This window comes from Neodiprion pinetum, chromosome 7 (assembly GCF_021155775.2).
Source record: "Neodiprion pinetum isolate iyNeoPine1 chromosome 7, iyNeoPine1.2, whole genome shotgun sequence".
In the NCBI taxonomy this organism is placed as follows: Eukaryota; Metazoa; Arthropoda; class Insecta; order Hymenoptera; family Diprionidae; genus Neodiprion; species Neodiprion pinetum.
The window spans coordinates 8,147,038-8,162,238 of NC_060238.1; the positions used below are offsets into that span (position 1 = coordinate 8,147,038).

A 15,201-nucleotide genomic window follows, 5' to 3' on the forward strand; every position below is an offset into this window, starting at 1 on the left:
TTCAAAATATCATATTACTAACGAAAACACTGCGTATTTTTTTTTAAGTCGACGTTGAAGAGAGTTTTGCTGCGTGCCGCGAACGACTGCGGAGACAACAGCACCTGACGCGGGAGCTTCTCCAGCGCCACCATGCGGCGTGAAAAATATGTAAAAAATGTTTTTTGAAGGATTAATAAACAAGAAAAAAAAACTCAAAAAAAATTTTTAGAATATCTCTTATTTTTCCCACAGCAAAAAAATTGTTGAAAAATGTAAAAAAAAAAAAAACAGGGGGTCACGATGGTGTTGTCCCTTAATACAGGAAGCAAAAGGGTGAGTTTGCCCTGTCGGTAAGGGTAGAAGTGCTACATAACCTTAACCTCAGATTTACACTCACACCCAACAACTTTTTTTCTAATTCACCTAAGATCGATGATTCCGAGATATTTGGCAGAGATCATTTCACACCTGCAAGCTTTCTCAATTACACAACGATAAATCGAGTTGATCGTTTATAAGCGGCCGGAAGTTGATAATTGTGGGGTCAGCTGATGGTTTTTTCCTAATTATTTTCCAATCGACTGTTGAGACGACGTCCGGTGATCCCGGTAGGTATTTTCTTATTATCTCGAATACTTATTTTTGTTCTAGCGTATAGTGCAGAGACGCGAATATACGGCTCTGGCGAATAATATTTGGCCTGGAAGAATGCCAAGCATAAAAAGCACTGCACGTCCTCGGGAACCTCGACGTTTTCCGTTGAGGCGCGTTCCGAAGTGCGTCGAAGACCCGATTAGACATTTTTTTTTGTCGAAAACAGATCCGATTATCAAATCCGTAGAGGAACTGAATAATTAGGTCGTACATTTTTTCTTCTCATAAAAACGAAGTTCTTATCACTGATATGACAAGGAATTGAGTTTCATTGATTTCGTCATGTTATGCATAGTTTGTTTTTAAATTTTGTCGAATCGAAATGAAAAAATATGATCTAATTATTTTTGGTTTCTCTCTTTTATATTCTCACATCGATACATCTAACTCCTCTTTGTCAAAAAAAGAATTCTGTTATTATGCCAAATAATGTATTCTAAAGACAGAATTTGCTATTCATCGCTCGTTCTCTTCGTTTTCACGAACAAAATTTTTGAATAACTCGAATTCTATCGTTCGGATTAAACGTGATTCTGAAAAATAATATCATTGACTATTAAATCGTGCAAATACTTCGATAGCCGAATGATTCAGACTTAACGATTATTTCCTCGAGCGAGTAGTTCAAATTTTTTTAGAAAATCGAATATTTCGCAAAGGATTGAATTCAACTGAGGTAAAAATGTACCTATCACACATGTTTTTTTTTCGTCACACGGTCAAGTTGTTAGAGAAATTCTGCCAATATTTCTAAATTAAAAACCACCTCTTCTACAAAATTATCTAAATTTCGTTTGCAGTTTTTTTATTCTATTTTCTTGGCGCGAAAATTCTTTCCAATTATCGTGAAAGAAAATTGAGTTTTTGGCTGGACTATATCAATGGGCTTGAAAATTTGGCGTTGGAGGATTTTTCACAACGGCGAAATGAAATTAGGAGCAAAAACGTTTGCAGAAGTTGAGTCACCCGCAGCTTCGACGACCCGGTGTCACATAACTTTTCTTGGCTTTTAAACCGAGTGACGTAACGGACGATTGGCCGACGATGGAGGCGCGCGAGTGATTACAACATAAATCCAACATGTCCAATCACGTCTGACGACGACGCGTTTGCGAAAGTCGAACGAATTCGTTCGGAATCGGTTGCGAATTTCATCGAGCTTAATTGAAATTAAAAAAATTTAAATTAATTAAAAAATCACAGCCATTCGTTACGAATAATTCGTTAATGCTTGAGTGATACTCCAAGGCGGCCGCGCACCTGGATAATCTGGAAAACCTGGAAATGTCAGGGTATTTAAAAGAGGTCATGAAAAGCCTGGAATTGTCAGGGAATATTTTATTTCGTCGTGAAAACGACTGAAAATATCAGTTTTCTATCATGGGAATTAGAAGTGATTTTTCGAGGTAACAAGTTGAATTTTTTTCGTCGAGAAAACAAATTGGCCTAAATTGGCTTTTTTGTACATTATGTTTCTCATCGATTCGAATTGAATTTCGAAAATTTCAGGTGAAACTAGGTATTTCGGTATTGGAAAACTTGGAAATGTCATGGAATTATTTCGCGAAAAATTTCTTCAGTCGTTTCTTCGTTGCGTGTGATTTTTTTTAATCAGAATTAGCGTTGCGAAATCAAAATTTTTCCCGATTGAATAAGTAAATAATGTCAGCTCGTTTTATTTCGTTTTATGACGTCTTCTTTCGCAAACCTTCAGTGTTTACTGTCACTATATTTTCATTAATGGTTATTCTTCTTACTTCTTACGTACTGATACGCTGCTTAGAATTGCTAAGAAAGAAAAATTCTGATTCTAGAAAACGCAAGATTACTATTTAAGGGAAGCTCGAAATTTTGTCAATTGTCAGAATTTGGAATATATCACGGTTGAAAAATGTCTGTATAAATAGTAAATTTTTTCGGATGATGACAAAAAGTGAAACATCATCAATTTCGCCAGAGTTGAGAGTTTTTGTTAATTTTATTACGGGATAATCGTACATTGAGTATTTATTAAATTATCGTATTCTTTGGCTACGAAGATCTCTTTCAAAAACACAAAAATAGGAAATACCTATTGGAATTACAGACAAAAGCTCGGATATCGATGCTATATTTTTAATTACTCCAAAATGGTTGAAAAAATGCAGTATATTCGTTTAATTTCATTCTACGATGGTTCATTTTAATTGTAGAATATGATTTTCAACGAATTCACTCGAACAATATTTTTATCGTGTTGGTATCGTTGGATATTCAACATTCTACAACATACCACCGGTACCATAAATCCGTTTTCGTAAAACTGTAGAAAATGGTCTTCTCAATAAAATGAGCCGTCGTAAAGTGAAATCTAACGTGTCTATTAGGTTTCTAACAACTTCGAAACGATTTGAGACGAAACATTGATGTTCAAGTCTTTGTTCATAACTGCAGTATCTTTTAAAGCTTCATATGGCAATTAAATACACTAAAGAGTGCTTTGAAAATTATTTACTCTTGTACAATGTGAGTGAAATTTTATTGAAACTCGTTCGAAACTATTTGTCAATCACTGCAATCCTGTGCGGCTTTTAAATAACAAATCGACTTTCAGTTTGTAACCCTTTTACAACTGAATTAAATCTAACGATGTAAAAAGAAATTTTCTTCGACCGATGTCAATTCTCTACCTTTCAACTAGGGTGTCTAATTTTTTTCAAAATTTTCCTGAACCTATATTAAAATTTGTACGCATGCCCATTACAGTGGATATGTAATAATTTTCAAGGTTTATAAGTTTGCATTAATATGTGCCAAGCTAGAAACATAGATATTTTTCTTTTAAATAAAAACTCGACCTTAAATAGCCTACAAAATTAGAAATGAGAAAGAAAATTATACGCAGCTTTTTCCGACTATTTCAGCTACACTTCTTCGACTAGGAAACGTATTCAAACAGAAGGGACATCCTTTAATTAGAAATATTAATATCATTTTGTATTAGAAATGTTGACTTTTGTTATGAATTTTCGAAATGTTTGCCGACTGGAATGGACATCCGTTATGAAAACGTTGAGTATATTATAAAATGAAAAAAAATTGATGTGAGGTACCAATGTACGATTAATTACAATCGATAGGGGCCGGGTTGAAGTTACGAATTTAGTAAAGTTCCGAAAGCGCCTGATTTAGAATTATTTGGTGGTGAAACTTGGAGTGAAGAGATCAAACTTTTACGAAACAAGAAAGCTTCGAATTGTCGGAAACCCGGCGGCTCAAGTTCCGGTACGCAAGGTTCCGGAAATTCAAGTTACGACAGAGTCAAGTTTCGACAAGTGAAGTTCCGATCGAGCAAAAATTCAGAAAAATAAAGTTTCGATGGAGTAAAAGTTCAAAGATTAACCCTGTAAGCCATGCCTGGGGTCAGAACGCACCCTACGCGAACTTTGAACTACGTTTAGCGCCGCTACCGCTACGCGGCTTTTAGTCTTTGAATGGGTTTTTCATCATCCAAATGTGAATAAAATCAGATTTCTCGTACACTATTCTCTTCCTTATGAAAAAACGAAGAAAACCATGTATGAAAAGATCTGTTTATGAGTATGGGATCGGTTTTATGATGAAAAAAAGCGTCAGGTGTGCGGTTCCAAGTCATGCGTTTGAAGATGAAAAAATAAAGTAATTAGTTGTAGGATTGAAATATACTTACACAGCGTAGTTCATTCAACGATTCGGTGTAAAAAAAAAATGGCAAAAACTGAAAATCCGAACGATTAGGAGTCCGAACGTAAGATAATATCGAAAATCCAAAACAAAGAAATATCAAAGTGGTGAAATTTCACCGAGCCAGAAATTCACAGAACTAAAAATCTTCGATCATTCTGAATTTCGATGCTCCAGATTTTTAAATTTTCTCATCTTTGCATTCTAGGAAGTTTGACTTGTCAGATTTATGAGTTTTCGGCATTTTCGCCTTTCGGAACTTTGCGCGTCGGGTTTCGGACCATTCGAAACTTTGATGTTTCGTCAAAGTTTGATTTCTTTATCTCGCGCTTCCGGAACATTTCAAATTCGGAATTTCAACCCCGCTCAACCGATATAGTATCGGTGACGAAATACGCTGACGTCATATTGACGCACCGGACGGAGATCGTCGAGTTGGTAGCAAATCGGACGAAGTAACCGCGCACCGCGTTATTTTCGAACACCGACTAGGATCTTCATTGACGTCGAACGAGGCGGCGAGCTGTTCTCGATCGAGTCACGAGTCTCGGCGACGTTTCAGCTCAGAAATCTGCTCAAAATATATTTCTTATTCTCGGCTGGTTGTGTGCATTGCCGTTACATCTAAACTCGCGGACAAATTAAAGAAACGTTTTAAATAACGGTTTCTATACGGTGCCTCATTAGTTCTATTGCATCCCTTAAAAATTCTCTGCTGGTCAAACTCAACTAATCATGAAATTTTTTTCGCACAATCCCCCCCGCAAATTCTGACAAACGTATAACAGTAACAAAACTTTGGCCGCGTTGCATAAATTGTTTTAATTGTACGCCATTTTTATTTATTTTTATTTTTTTTTCCACACCAGGCAAAGAACAGTGGCTCAGGATTTACGAATTAAAATGTGAAAATTATTGTTCATTCGAAATAACGTTGTCAAACATTCGATTGAAAATGTTCTATTTTCTTAGGTAAGAAAAAAAAAAAGTATCTATTGTAAGTGATTTGAGTTTTTGAGATAAATCTTGTGTGTAAATTTGATTACTTTTTACGATAATAGTTTTGATTTCCAAAAGAGAAATGGAATAAAAAATTGGGACCATCGATCTTCTTAATTAGTAAAACTCGGAGCAACGACAAATTCGGATTTTACATCAGCCGATTGGATAATAATTTGAAATAATAATCATGAAAATGAAACCTGTACATAAAATAAGATAGATATGAAAATTGATAATAATACATTTTTTTCAAATATCAACAAAAACAAGAAACTAGAGAATGATATTGTCAAGATTTAAATTTTGTATATAAAAGGCCTAAAAGAATTCGCTAAACGAGGCTTTCGTTTCATTGCCAAGTAAAGTTTGAAGACTAAATTTCCCACCAAATTCCTGTCACCTTTTCTTTGAATTCTTGACGAGCTAAAATAATCGTGGGGGTGAATACAACGCTGATTCTTAACGTATCGGTACATAAAATCGTGCGGCGTGAGCGTCGCCAAATCGTCTGCGATCCCGTCGCCAATAAAATAAACCCGAGCAGCACATGACGGAATAACGATACAGCTTTAAACCCCGCCGTTTTAAGCTGCCAAAACTTTTCAAGTCGAGCTTATAATGCCGCACCGAGCGACGCAGAACTTTGCCAAAAGGTTGAACAGATAATTCAAGGTCAGAGACAATTAGAAGCGTCAGAGGAAGGATTCGGATTTTTTTTTCGACGATGGGAACAAGGTTCCAGAAATTTCAGGAGTTTCAATATTCTGAAAATAGAGATATTCTTAGTTCTGTTTTGTTTTCATTTTGAAATTCGATTTTTTTAAAAGGAGTGAAGAAGTCTAGTTTTTCAAAAAAATCATCACAGCCAGATTGAGACTCTCGGTATTTCGACCATTTTCAGAAGTTTTCGGATACAATTTGACCATCGATGGAAAAAGAAATCGCATTTGGATTCAAAATTTAAAACAGATTAACTTTATGATCAGTTTTTTTTTTTTTTTATATATATTCTGAGCAGCTTTTTGCATTGAGAAACAAACCCGTAGGTCGCTTTACTTTGTCTTACAATTCGTGTCTCACTTCATCAATTTTGCATAATGTATTTCGGACGCAAACCGTTAAAAAATAGATATATGCGAGCCTGATATTTGCTAGACATATGACAGGGGCAGTAATTGTTGTTAGATTTTCCGTGACAAAGAATGCTGCGTCTCCTGAGATCGAAAATAACCATCTACATTTCAAATTTAGATTCACGTTTTGGTTTCGCACCAGGATGGAACTTGACAAATGACACGCCCGAATCGGACGACGTTCATGGGTGAAAAATCGCGTATACTCGTATATACATATACACATATTTACGTATATACTTTATATTCAAGATAGACTGTAAACCAGATCATTTTTCAAACTTCTGGCATTTCCGTTTTCAAAATAGCGACCAATTATGTTCTATAAAAATTGGCATACACAGGGCCAATTTAGCTATAATTTCTACCGATTTTATTATGACATAGTTGTACATACGATATCTAATTATCAAATTTTTGCATTCGTAAGCTGCGATCGAAGGTTTACTTTGAACCGCTTCAAATTTAGTAGATTCGTTAAATTTCACCCCAGAATGTCTCATTTTATTCGCAAGATTATTTTGTACAAAGCAACTGAAACGGATTTTTCTTTATACTCAGCAGTCAATTGAATATTGTGATTTGTTGATCATAACCAATATCGGCGGAATACTATGTAATTAAATATTTAACGATGCAAGCGTGACAGGAGCGAGTGTTTTATTAGAATTGTAGAAAATAGTCTTCCGAATTAAATGAACCAATTGTATAGTGACATCAAGCGAATTGACTAGATTTTCAACAGTTTCTAACCGATTTCGAATGAAGCGTCTATATCGCTTACGATTCCAGTATTTCCTATCTTTGTATTTTCAAAGGGATCGTCATACAAAGGTTACGAATATGATAATTTGGCAAACATCGCATTAGCAACTATTTCGGAATAGAATTGAAAAAAAATATTCATTTTGACCAATCACTATCCTTAAATAACCTCAATACCAAAATTCGTTCAGCCCTCGAGAACGTTTTGTCAGAACTCAGACATCAACCATAATTATTTGAGTTCTCGATCAAGTCTGATTCATCCAGACTTCAGCTAGTTTTTATCGAAAAGCGATAATACTGTTCATACTGAGTTTCGAGAAAATGAAACTTCGGATATAAATCAGTTAAAATAGGTCTGAATTAAAAATATACCGCGAAATTTGAGGTTTTTTGCGTTTCTCTTAAAAATTACTATCGATGGTTGAAAAATAACTTGATCATCGTCTAGAGTGAAAAATTCTACATCGAATTATGTTCTCATATGTCGGAAACGGAGTCGGATTAACGAATTAGGAAAAAAGAAATTATTTCACAGAAATTCCCCAGATGCCGTCGGTAAGTAGAATTTCTTTTTTCTTAATTTGTTAATCCAACTTCGTTTCCGATATATGAAGACATAATTCGATGTACGATTTTTCGCTCCAGACGATGATCAAGTTATTTTTCATCCATCGATAGTAATTTTTGAGGAAAGCGTGAAAAACCTCAAATTTTGCTATTTTCTTGAAACGTCGGTTATGCAGCTCAAAAAATCAGATTCTAGTTCCTGAGAGCCGAAAGTCCCTATACACAAAAATACAGCCATATCCCGAATGTTTTTAATTCAGACCTACATATTATGATTGGATTATACCTACATAAAGCGGTTGGGCGTCTTTCCTTCTGAAAATCAATTAATTTGAGCACTGCACCGCCATATTAATGATTGTGATTAGTGGATACTGACGACTGTTGGCGTTCGGCGTATAGCTCCACGTCTTCTGGAAGAAAAACTCCTGAATATAATCCGTCGACGAGCCGCTCGAGCCGCCGGTCTAGGCCAGAATAACGTGGCGTGAATTTCTAGCCAGCCTAGAGTTGCTAGGCGATGGTCACGTGTCCGCATGGCCGCCGCGTATGTGGACGCATCATTAGCGGGGACTATCATTAGCCGGCAAGGCCAAACAGGGCCGCACCGTCCCCGAGGAATTCCTCGCAGTCCGGCTATTCCCGAGTTCAGAGCGATGCGTCGTCTACGCAGATTTTCCCAAGTCCTGTGAAATATTCTCAACAAAACTCAAGTCTCCATCCTCAGGAGAAGACCTGAGTCCTGACTTTGTGCCGACGATGAGTTCGGGATAAAAGTGCCTAAGCCTCGAGCTTAGTTACCAACGTAGTTCGTAATTCATCACTGGAGGATCACTTGTCGTCATAAAAACGCACAGGCTCGATTTTACCGACGACTTATGTATGGTGCTTCACAGTCGATCGAAATCTTGTTACTTAGCGATAAGCCACATTTATGTACTATAGATTCGAAGCTTGCAACCTGGCTGACTTTAATTTTCCCTCATCGTCTCACCTGAAACAATATTAATTCCGATCACGATTGCAAATACGATCGTATTTGTGTATCTTTGTCAAGTTTGACGTCTTGAAGGTAAAAATTTGGACCATATCAATCCTTTTTCAATCAACGTGTACATTGTTAACCTCAAAATATTCTTCTCGCATATGATCATGTATTCTGTTCCTGATTGTTAAAGTATACGAAGTAATTAAAGGTAGTATACAAGGTAGTGTGTTAAAGTAACAATGTATTAAAGATAAATTACAATTTTTATTGCAATCTATGAATATGTTCTGTTCATCACATTTTACTGACAAATCGGAAGACTGGAATAACGATTTCTCGAAAAAAAAAAAAAAAAAATAAAAATATCACGTCTAATATTATTTTATTAGGATAGGTTCATTAACGCCCCGATAACTTCAGCCTCATGAATTAACGTCGAAGCGTTGGAAAAATTCCATAACACCCTGCGCTTTGATAATTTCTTTTCAAAAACTGACTGGACCTCCTCATCCATTAAAATACGTCATATTGCACGCTGCGAATTTTAAGTTGCAAAATTGCACGTCAAGTTTCGGAATTGTGATTCGATGCAAAATGCTGCGCTGAAACGAGTCACCGGTTCCAACATCGAAAGTATCGAATACCGCACTGATGAATTTCACTACGGGAATATCCAACACGATTAACTTTATAGCACTTAATTCAATAGATTTGGCGAGATTGCGATGCAGCGCAGCAGCTGTTTTACTTCTCAAGTTCTCGGAACCGCGTGAAGGTCATCTTTTCAATTTTTAGCAAGGAAAAATGCGGTTCTGGAAATTGGTAAAACGAATTCTCGTTCGCACTTCGGCTACGAATAGCCTTACAAAGTTGAGATCTGTCCGATATGCTGCACTTAGATATCTAAAGCAAGACTCTGTTGATATGGTAGAGATGTAGAGAAATTCATTCTCCAAAAAATTGTTTTCTAGAATCACTACGCAAACGGAAGATTTCTGAGTAATCACGTGGCCATGAATTCAGTAAGTGGAGGCTGATTGAGCAGGTAATCTTGATGCAAGAATTATGATAAAGAGAAAAGAATTTTCGATTCTTATGCAAATTTAGTACTTAGTTCTATTCTGCGACGGGCGAAACGTTGACTCGATTCAGAGAAACGTGATAGGTAATCAATGTACTGATCAATATTTGAGTATCAGCTCACGGGACAACTGACAAATTAGTTGAACAGCTAGGTTTTTTTTTTATGGCTATAAGTCAGTTTCGTGATGAATCAGTTCAAAACACACGGAAAAATCGAAGTCCTTTCGTTGTACGGAACGGTGAATATTTTACAGACTCGAGGCCAAGCTGCTCAATAATTGACGACCAACCTGAAAACATTTTCAATGGTATGCTGCACGAAGGGAGAATCTCGTTTTGTCTTTTCGATAAATCAATGGCGTCAAAAAATTATTAAGACACTCTACTTCGACTTTCGAACTCGCATCAGGATATCAACCAGCGAGCTGAAAATATGAATAGAGAATGAACTGGATGAACGGAAGACTAGAGCGACTAATGAGACGGGTTGTTTGTTCATGGGCATGCAGACAAAAACCTAGTCAGTATTTATTTTACGAGGTAATTGAATGAACTAAACGAGTATTATACATACACGAATCGTTATCAAATAATGTACTGTAAGCTTTATCACTCGAATCAATCAAATGGACAAGGACAGATATATAATATATAGATACAAAAATGAGTGTATAATAATCATGACGGTACAGGATAATAAAAAGTCTAAATTAGCTGATCGATAAACCTGTGTAGAGAACAGAAAAAAATTGTGTGCAGAATTCATTCCTCCCACGGCGCTCCGCGTTTCTTTCATTTCGCTTCGGATTTCTACGGTTTGGTTTCTCCCGCGGTTCCATCCGAGGTTCCGGAAGCGTCCGATTGGTCGCTGAGACTCTCCTTTCCGCTGGCGCTTAGCGAGGCACTCGCTGTGTCTGCGGCCGATCTGCGTGTCTCGACGCTGCTGGCGCTGTTCATCCTAACCTGGGAGCTCGTCTTGCTGTCGTCTGTGGAGGTTAGAGGTAATTAGAAGTATTTCGTATCGATGGTACCTGATAAGATTCACTTAATCCTTCGTTGACACGCCGAGTTATTTTCACCTGGAAGAATTTTTGTTTTGAATGCTCACTTTTCCATAATTGAAAATTTTCAATAATTTTTACAAACAATTTATTTTTATATTTTCCGATTTTTAATTTTGCAGACACATTAACAAATGCTTAAAGTATATCCCTGAATTTTTAAACTAAAATCCGATCGAAGGGTTCTTATTCGCAGGTAGACGAAGCACCATCCCGATCAAATTGACCCGGTGTATCAGAGAAGGACCAAATTTGGAAAAGTTGATTATAAAAGACCCAACTCTGGCCTGAAGACTATAATTCAGTCCACTCTACGGACTCCGATGATAAAACAGTTAGCTCCTGTGCATAAGCATAGAAGATAACTGTATTATCATCCGAGTCCGTAGAGTTACTTGGATTATAAACGTCACACCAAAATTAGGTCCTTTATAATCAGCCTCTTCGAAGTTGAGTGAATATTATTAGGAGCCATCGATATGGGTTTTCGGTTGAAAAAGCGTCCACCAAAAAGCGACGGATAGTGTATCAACAGATAACCAAAATAGCTTTCTTTTAAATATGAAACCCTTCCTACAGCAACGCCATCTCAGTCGTATCCTATTTCACGGACACTTTCTATAGACGGAAATAGTCCTCCTTACCTCTACCCTCCGTATTGTCGTCTTTGCTCTGCGCCGCGGGCTGGCCGCGCGGTTTTCCACGCAATTTCCGTTCGCCACGACGCCCCTCAAGTTCGTCGACCTCGACGCCCTCTGGCCGACGTCTTCCACCGCAACGCCGTTTCCTTCGCCGCCTTCCGGACTTCGACTTCCGCCCTCTTCTGCCGCACCTCGAACGGCGGCGCCCTCGTCGCCGACCGCAGCCCCTCTTCCGACGGCGTTTGGAACCGCGTCGTTTCCGTTTACGTCTTCCGCCGCACCTTGATCGGTCTCCTGGCATCTCGACACCGTCCACTGTTGCGCACGTGTAGAAGCCGCTGGCGAATTAGTTTTGAAGTTAAATTAGACCCGAAATCTATTCACACAGACAAGGATCTGTTACAATATAAAGATTTCGTAAAATCTGCTTGTTTGAAACTAGAATTTGTCAGGCTAAAAATCTATTCTGCTCAAAGTCAGTAAACATATTTGAAAAAAAAACCAAAATAATAGTTTTCCAAAATTGCCAAATATGTCAGGCTGGGTGCTGAAAGGTTGACCCGCTGGATCGCGTCGAATATAATTTTTTACGTTAAGTGAATTATTTAGTTGGCTTGTTTTCAAATAAAATCTTATTTCGAATGAATTCAAAACAATTCTTTTTTCTCGGTTTTGCTCAAGGCCGAGGGGCTGTTCACTTGGAAATTAATCGAATGATTCTGACTCATGAAATCTGTTCCGTTTGATTTCTTTCAATTTACACACCGTTCACAATTTGAGCACTATTTTTGTAAAATTTAAATACATTCTGATGAACAAAAAACGCAATTTTATCAATTGAATTTGAATCTATGCGAATTCGTACAGAATTTGCACAAATTTCTGCGAAGTTTGCGCAAATTTTTTCAATCGGAGTAAAATTGTTGTAAATTTTCAAGAGCTCGAGAAAAAATTTTACGAGGTGTAAACTAAATCTAAATTGCATTTAAACCTTCTGAAAAAATTTCAACCTATTTTTTTTCTGATCTTCAATGATTTCCGAGAGTTCTGGACGATTTTCGATAATTTTTCGACAACGTAGTGTAATTACGGAAAATCGCAGAAAACCATTAGAAACCACCTATAAGGTTGGGAAATCATTGAAAATCAGTGAAAATCACTGGGTTAGCGAGAAAACGTCTAATTGTAAAGCGCATCGATACAATATTAATGTATTGAAACCATTTACTGCGAGATTGACAACAATTTTTATAATTTCCAACCATAGCCGTGCGATTTCTTCAGTTCTATCATGCGATTAAAAATGATTCGAAACGATTTTGAATGATTGCAGGTATCTCGGTTTTGATTGTTATTCTCTCTTATATATTTCGTGAACTCACATCCATATTTAAGGTCTTGAAACGAAATTGTAAAACACTGAAAATCCTTGACGTTTTTCAGCCGAAAAAATGTAGAAATTTTAATCTAGATATTGAAGCCAATATTGTTTTTTCCCAAAAACAAATAAAAAAAATCAACTTCGGGATAGAAAATTGATACGGAGCATCTTAGAGGAGTATAATTGTTCTTGAAATGGGTAATAAAATCATGCGATTATGGTATTCAACCCTTCACTGGCCATATGGTTTTTTACTGACGTTGCTGGCCAACGTAGACGATTTCGTCCAGAGCTCCTTTTCCCCCACTGAGGACTTTTCAAAAATTTCCAAAAATTTCACGTAATCAGTTTCAGATGCCTGCTTAATATTTCAACAGTTTTTATTACAAAATTTCCAATTAGTCAATCGGTAGAAATTGTTAAACAATGAAAAGTTTTTTAGACACCGATAATTATGAAAGTCAGGGTGGTCAATATCGTCCATGTTGGGCGGCGAAAGGTTAAGTTTGAATAAATATCGCAGGAAAAAAAAAAATTGGAGATTTGGAATATAACAAAACATCGTCTCGGACAGTCCGAATATGGAAGAAAAAGATTCACGCTTTACGACACTTCATTCAACGGTCGTTTGCAAAATGAACAATTTCAGTGAAAAACCTTCATTTCAAATTACTCTTTTGAACGACGAAGGATTCCGGTGGAGACGCCGCGGCGCAGAGCCAGCTTCGTTTGTCGCGTTACATTTTTTGCCGGACCGTCGTACTCGGAAGCTATGTAGTTTGCTATTTCCCGGGACGTGGATCCGTGGACGTTCCGCAGCTTGCGTATGGCGGCAACGAGGAGTGCCTCCGTCTTCGGCATCCTGGGAGGAGGACCCATCCTTCCTGGCGAAGATCTCTCTCTGCCAAATTTTTACAAAAATCATGAAGCTTTATGAAAATGGGACGATTTTTAACTTCGAATATTTTTATTTTCATCCACCGACTTTCGGTCAGCTTTGTACAGGGTTGAAATTTTAATCTATCCGCAATATGCCAAATTTTCAACAAAAATCATGAAGCTGTATGAAAACGGGACGATTTTTAGCTGCGAATATTTTTATTTTCATCCACCAACTTTCGGTCAGCTATTCACAGGATTGAAATTTTAATCTACCCGCAATATGCCAAATTTTCAACAAAAATCATGAAGCTGTATAAAAAACGGGACGATTATTAGCTTCGAATATTTCATTTTGATCCAACAAATTTCTGTCAGCTTTTTTAGGCTCGAAATTTAAATCTGCTTGCTATTTGGATATCTTATAACATTTTATTCTTTATTTTTTTCATCCACAAACTTTCGGTCAGCTTTTTACGGGGTTCAAATTTTAATTTACTTGTAATTCGCCAAATTTTTACAAGAAATCATGAAGCCGGATGAAAACGGAACGATTGTTAGGTTGGAAAATTTTTATCTTGATCCAACAAATTTCTGTCAGCTTTTTATAGGCTCGAAATTTAAATCTGCTTGCTATTTGGATATCTTATAGTGTTCGCTAAGATATTATATGTGAATCAGTCGAGTTTCAGGCCTTCAGGCTTTATCTATTGTGAAAAATACGTAGATCAATTTTATCAAATTTTTATATCTTTGTGTCATCGAAAAAAACGACCCCATGTATTTTCTGTGTAAAAAAAGTCTCATCTTTCCGGACATGAAATTTATGTCAAGGTTGTTCATCCTCAGAAACTGTCAGAAGGTACTTTGTTTCGTCATTAAATTTTGAATTTTAAAAACGTTAAAAAATGAATCGTTTTTACTTTTGTGTGAGAAACAGTGAATATTTTGTATTAATGGAATATTCATATCGATTTCGCTACCATCTAATTTTTATTTCACGATTCAAATTTCAGAATATACTTCAAAATATCTACTGTGTTTCACACAAAAATAAAAATAATTCTTTTTTATCCCCTCCGCATACACATGACGGAAAATATCAATACAACCGAGGTTTTTGGCAGTTCTTGGTGAAATTTCGTATTCCTAAAGATCAGACTTTTTAACACTAAAAACACATCGGGTAATGTTTTATTCGTGACAGTAAGAAGTGTTAAAAATTCGAAGACGAAAGTTCAATTCGAGAACGTGATAAAATTCATCAACTTTTTTTTTAAAAAGGCTAAAACTTGATGATCTAAGATTGGAGAATTTTCGTATTTCAATATTATGACACATTATCCAAATTATAGCCGGA

The 15,201-nt window shown here is 36.6% G+C and overlaps 2 protein-coding genes across 4 annotated transcripts in view; one reads left to right on the forward strand and one right to left on the reverse strand.

The window, feature by feature from the left end:
- The window catches only part of LOC124223834 (PAR-domain protein 1), a 236,833-nt gene that overhangs the window by 42,431 nt on the left and 179,201 nt on the right, over positions 1-15,201 (forward strand). The gene's annotated exons all lie outside the window — the stretch shown is intronic.
- LOC124223835 (peptidyl-prolyl cis-trans isomerase 1) overlaps positions 10,495-15,201 on the reverse strand; it is a 31,883-nt gene continuing 27,176 nt past the window's right edge. Inside the window, exons 2-3 of the mRNA XM_046636156.2 lie at positions 11,585-11,919; positions 10,495-10,865 (exon numbers count right to left, since the gene is read on the reverse strand). Coding sequence (XP_046492112.2) covers positions 10,690-10,865; positions 11,585-11,882 — 474 coding nt within the window. The 5' untranslated portion in view covers positions 11,883-11,919 and the 3' untranslated portion in view covers positions 10,495-10,689. The remainder of the gene's footprint in view (positions 10,866-11,584; positions 11,920-15,201) is intronic.